The sequence below is a fragment of the Ascaphus truei genome (assembly GCF_040206685.1).
Source record: "Ascaphus truei isolate aAscTru1 chromosome 12 unlocalized genomic scaffold, aAscTru1.hap1 SUPER_12_unloc_2, whole genome shotgun sequence".
Classification (NCBI taxonomy): domain Eukaryota; kingdom Metazoa; phylum Chordata; class Amphibia; order Anura; family Ascaphidae; genus Ascaphus; species Ascaphus truei.
In genome coordinates this window covers 928,743-933,845 of record NW_027453838.1, presented here as the reverse complement: position 1 = coordinate 933,845, position 5,103 = coordinate 928,743, and the positions used below count along the sequence as shown (strand labels likewise).

Below are 5,103 nucleotides of genomic sequence, written 5' to 3'. Positions count from 1 at the left end.
TTCTTGCTCATAAAGGAATTCATTTGATAAATTGTACCTCCAAAAAACTTGTGCTGTTTATTTCGAAGACCAGATGCTGTAATTATGTGTTCTGCCTTTTGGTTATTGAATCTTTCTATACCATTATGCTATTTTATTTTCTAACATGTCAACATTAATTATATTATGACTTGATTTTGCATGTTCGAGGGCAATCTGTAAACAACGTTGGTTGAATAAAATTATTTTTTTAAAATTGTTCTTGCATCAATATTACTCACTTGTCTTTAATGATACATTATATACATTTTCAGTATAATACACCTACATGGCTTGCGAATTTGTGTCCGATATAAAAACAGGTTTTAGCCTTTACAAGCCAAGTAATGAAGATACCGATTTCTAATCCAACAGCGCCACCGTGTGGTAAATTGTTTCAAGAATAGACTCCTAATACCAACACGTTGCGCCTTTTGTATAATCACAAACAGAAATAAACACTACTTTATAGTGTATTAGCCATGCTACACTACTTTGTTTTAATTTATTTAGCGATGAACTAGAAACAGTTTTTTGTTTAGCTTTATAGTTATGGTTCCAGCAAACTAAATGCACTTTAATCAATTAATCAGTTTTATGGGATTTTTTCCGAAAAATCATCATGTCGGTAATTAAAGTTCACCCCCAAGTTATATATACAGTAGGTGCCTTTATGGTATTAAATATTGATTTGCTTTCTGCAGTGTCGTATCAAACGCAGTACTGTTTCTAATGACAGAACTGACACCTCCACATACATGGACTTAATTATACATTACTTTACAAATGAAGAGAACTATTATCATAAACAATTAAAGTGACTTAGAATGGAGATAGAAATATAATAAAAAAATGTCCTGCAGGAAATGTGAAATACTATAACGCTTTTTTGATGTTGTGGGTGGCTCTGAAAAGAGCCTTTGTGTTGGGTATGTGGGGATCTCTGCTCCTGGTCTCGGGGGTGAAGCTCACTTGCTGCTCTTGGCCGGCTTGTGGCTCTCGGTTTTCTTGGGCAGTAGCACGGCCTGGATGTTGGGAAGGACACCCCCCTGAGCGATGGTGACCCCTCCGAGCAGCCTGTTCAGCTCCTCGTCGTTCCGCACAGCGAGCTGCAGGTGCCGGGGGATGATGCGGGACTTCTTATTGTCCCGGGCGGCGTTACCGGCCAACTCCAGGATCTCAGCGGTCAGATACTCCAGCACTGCGGCCAAATAGACCGGGGCTCCGGCTCCCACACGCTGAGCATAATTTCCCTTCCGAAGCAGCCTGTGCACACGGCCGACTGGGAACTGCAGCCCAGCCCGAGATGAGCGCGTCTTGGCCTTAGCGCGAGTTTTCCCGCCTTGTTTGCCTCTTCCAGACATCGTGTATCACTCAGACAGCAGCTCGGGTAACAAGAGAAGTGACAAACCCCGCCCCCTGTGCCCTTATTTATACACTCAGACAGCAGCTGAACTCCTCTGTGATTGGTCAGTTTTGAAAACAGCCAATCAGTTCCATAATCCTGAAACCACCAATCGTCTAATTTGAAAGAAAACTGATGATGTCATAAACGGTCACATGATAAAGTCAGCCAATAGACGAACAGAATGCTGGGGCTGCTAGTTTGCATAGGACTCCTATAAATAGAGCTGCTGGAAACCAAAACCAAAAACTAAGCCTGGCGAACCACAGGGTATACCGTACCGACCGGGCAACAGGAGCCAGAGGTGGTGGGACGGCTGTGATTGTTAACACACGGGTCAGCCATAATGAGATTGCACTACCACCCCTCCGGAGTATTGAAGCCACTGGAGTACAGGTAAAGACTGCAACAGGACCACTGCGACTAATTGCCACCTACTGCCCCCCTAAGGTGAAGCTACATTTGGGAGACTTGGAAGCTCTGCTGGACTCCACTGTCCCAACCATCATCGGGGGAGACCTAAATGCCAAACACCGGTGCTGGAACTCAAGGACAGCAAACTCCAGAGGACAAGCTCTTCTTGCTTACTCAAAGGAGAGTGACTTTGTAGTGGCTGGCCCTACAGAACCCACCCACTACCCAGGCACTGCAAGCCACACACCGGATGTCCTGGACATTGTCTTACTGAAGAACGTGAAACATTCTGTCCAGTTGGAAACCCTGGCGGAACTGACCTCAGACCACAACCCAGTTACCATTACTGTTGGCGACGAGATGGAAACCCACCAGCAAACACCCAGGTACAACTTCACCAGGGCGAACTGGAGCCTGTACAAAGAAGAGTTGAGCAACATCACAAACCCCCGCCCCTTGGACACCAACGGAGACATTGATGATGCTGTTAACACCTTTACTACCGCAGTCCAACATGCAATAGAGCACAGCGTCCCGAAACAGATGCCCAAACGCTGCTCCATCTACGACCTACCGAGCGGGATCAAGCAAGCGATTGCTGAGAAAAACAGGGCCCGACGCCAGTGGCAAAAGTTCCGCACACCTGACCTTCTGGTAAAGTACAACTCACTTGCCAGACTACTGCGACAGCAAATCAGCCAACACCGGGGGGAGAGGTGGGAGGCCGCAGCAGCCAAGCTGAAGGAATCCGACAACTCTGTTTGGAGAATGACCCGACGCCTGACCGGGAAGAAGGAGCCTAATCCACCTATCCAGGGCCAGACCCACCTGGCATGTAGCAACAAGGACAAGGCAGAGGTTCTCGCTGACACACTGGAGACAACTTTTAGGCCTAACCAAGCCAGCAAAATAGCACGGGAAGTTGAGCAAGGAGTTAACAGGCATCTTACCGAGCACCTACCAGAGACCGAAGCGGAAACCCTTGAAGGATGCACCAGGACTGAGATAACGCAACTTGCAGAAAAGCTGGCAAATGGCAAAGCACCAGGAAGTGACGGAATTACCAACCTGGCCATCAAGAAGCTTCCGCCGGCAGCCATGGAATGCCTCACAGAAATCTTCAATGCATGCATGCGGCTCCAGCACTTTCCTCAATCCTGGAAGGAAGCCAAGGTCATTGTATTTCCAAAGCCTGGAAAACCACGGAGGGATCCTGCAAACTACCGTCCGATAAGCCTGCTCTCTGGACTGTCGAAACTCCTGGAGAAAGTTATTCTTACGCGCCTCCGCCACTTTGCCTCTGGTAAAAACATTCTACTAAAGGAGCAATTTGGATTCCGGAAGGACCACTCAACCAACCATCAGCTGCTGCGAGTCGTTGACATAATAAGCCATGGGTTCAACATCCACAAATCAACTGGAGTTGTCTTCTTGGACGTGGCCAAAGCGTTTGACAGAGTTTGGCATGAAGGACTACTGCACAAAATGATCAACCTGAAATTCCCAAACTACCTGATTAAGCTGACTGCAAGCTACTTGCGGGAGCGCACATTCCACGTGGCTGTGCGAGAAGAGCTCTCAACAACACGCCCCATCCGCGCTGGCGTGCCACAGGGATCAGTCCTGGGACCTTTCCTTTTCAACCTCTTCATGAATGACATCCCCACAGACCTCCACAAGACTCAACTGGCACTCTACGCAGACGATGTGGCAGTCATCTCCCAGTCCTTCAGAGAGAAAGAAGTAGCTAAGAACATCCAGAAAGCACTAGACATGCTATCAACATGGTACAGCGACTGGCAAGTAGGACTGAACTCCAGCAAGACTACAGCTACACTGTTTACCAAAAAGAGGATCAAGGCACACCCGCCAATCACCCTCAACGGAGAGGCTGTCAAATGGGAGCCAAACAGCTCTTACCTAGGTGTAATCCTAGATAGCAAACTAAGCTGGAGAAACCACATTGAGAAGATTCAACAGAAGGCAACAACCAAGCTGGCAGCACTGTACCCTCTGCTGAAGACAAGGACCATGCCCATCAAGAGCAAAGTCAATGTGATCAAGGCGATCATTAGACCCACAATGACATACGCCTCCCCGGTGTGGAGTGGTTGCCACCAACATCAAAGATCATCTCTCCAAAAATTACAGAACAAGGCGCTGCGGATTGCGTCCAACGCTCCACTTCCTACAAGAATAGCAGACCTTCATAGGGAACTGGGTATCGAGATGTTAGATGAACATCTAAAGAAGCTCAACAAGAAATTCTACAAGGAACTGGACCAGAACTCAAACCCGCTGATCAAGAAGCTTGCTGCGATCTCTGCAAACCCATTTGACCGCTACCCACGACCCATCACAGCGCTGAACCTGTGAAACCAACTCAACTGTGGCAAGTAACACAGATCAAGAAGCTTCCTAAAGAGTGCGACAATACACTCAACAAGAGAACTTGGAGTAATGAGGCTCAAGCCTCGGTATCCAATATCACCACTGACAGATTTAATCTGTCAGTCAGAACAGAACGGTCAGTTAGGTGACATTGTTTCTCTGCTGTTTGGAGAGGAAGCATCGCCCGACATGCCTGAACCAGCCAAGTCTGCGCCAGCGGCCAAGAAGGGCTCTAAGAAAGCCGTGACCAAGACCCAGAAGAAGGATGGGAAGAAGCGTAGGAAGAGCAGGAAGGAAAGTTACGCGATCTACGTGTACAAAGTGCTGAAGCAGGTTCACCCTGACACCGGCATCTCCTCCAAGGCCATGGGCATCATGAACTCCTTTGTGAATGATATCTTCGAGCGCATCGCAGGGGAATCGTCCCGTCTGGCTCATTACAACAAGCGCTCGACCATCACTTCCCGGGAGATCCAGACCGCTGTGCGCCTGCTGCTGCCGGGAGAGCTGGCCAAGCACGCCGTGTCCGAGGGCACCAAGGCGGTCACCAAGTACACCAGCGCCAAGTAACCCCGACCTCATCACTGACCCACAAACACAAAGGCTCTTCTAAGAGCCACCCACTTTATCAATATAAGAGATATGCTCATATGTCATCTGTGCTCGGGATAAAAGGGAAGTGTTCTATTATACATTGCACTTTCTCAGTTATTTGCTTTTGTAGCTATTATATATTATAAAGTATCTTATGTGATGTATTTATTTTTAGCTCTTTATGGCTTCCTACCCAGCCACGTGTTTGCTGCACTTGTGGTGTTTTGTTAGTAAGAGGCGGGAGAACCGCAGACAAAGTGACAATCGCCGAGAATCCCCTT

At 47.8% G+C, this 5,103-nt stretch overlaps 2 protein-coding genes across 2 annotated transcripts; one reads left to right on the top strand and one right to left on the bottom strand.

Moving 5' to 3' along the window:
• Positions 1 to 986: 986 nt before the first annotated feature.
• Positions 987 to 1,382, bottom strand: LOC142473531 (histone H2A type 1-like). The gene has a single exon (XM_075580692.1). The coding sequence runs from the start codon at positions 1,380 to 1,382 to the stop codon at positions 987 to 989; it is 396 nt and encodes a 131-aa protein (XP_075436807.1).
• Positions 1,383 to 4,373: 2,991 nt separating this feature from the next.
• Positions 4,374 to 4,816, top strand: LOC142473551 (histone H2B 1.1-like). The gene has a single exon (XM_075580709.1). It carries the CDS (start codon positions 4,418 to 4,420, stop codon positions 4,796 to 4,798), a length of 381 nt encoding a protein of 126 aa, XP_075436824.1. The 5' UTR covers positions 4,374 to 4,417; the 3' UTR covers positions 4,799 to 4,816.
• Positions 4,817 to 5,103: the final 287 nt, after the last annotated feature.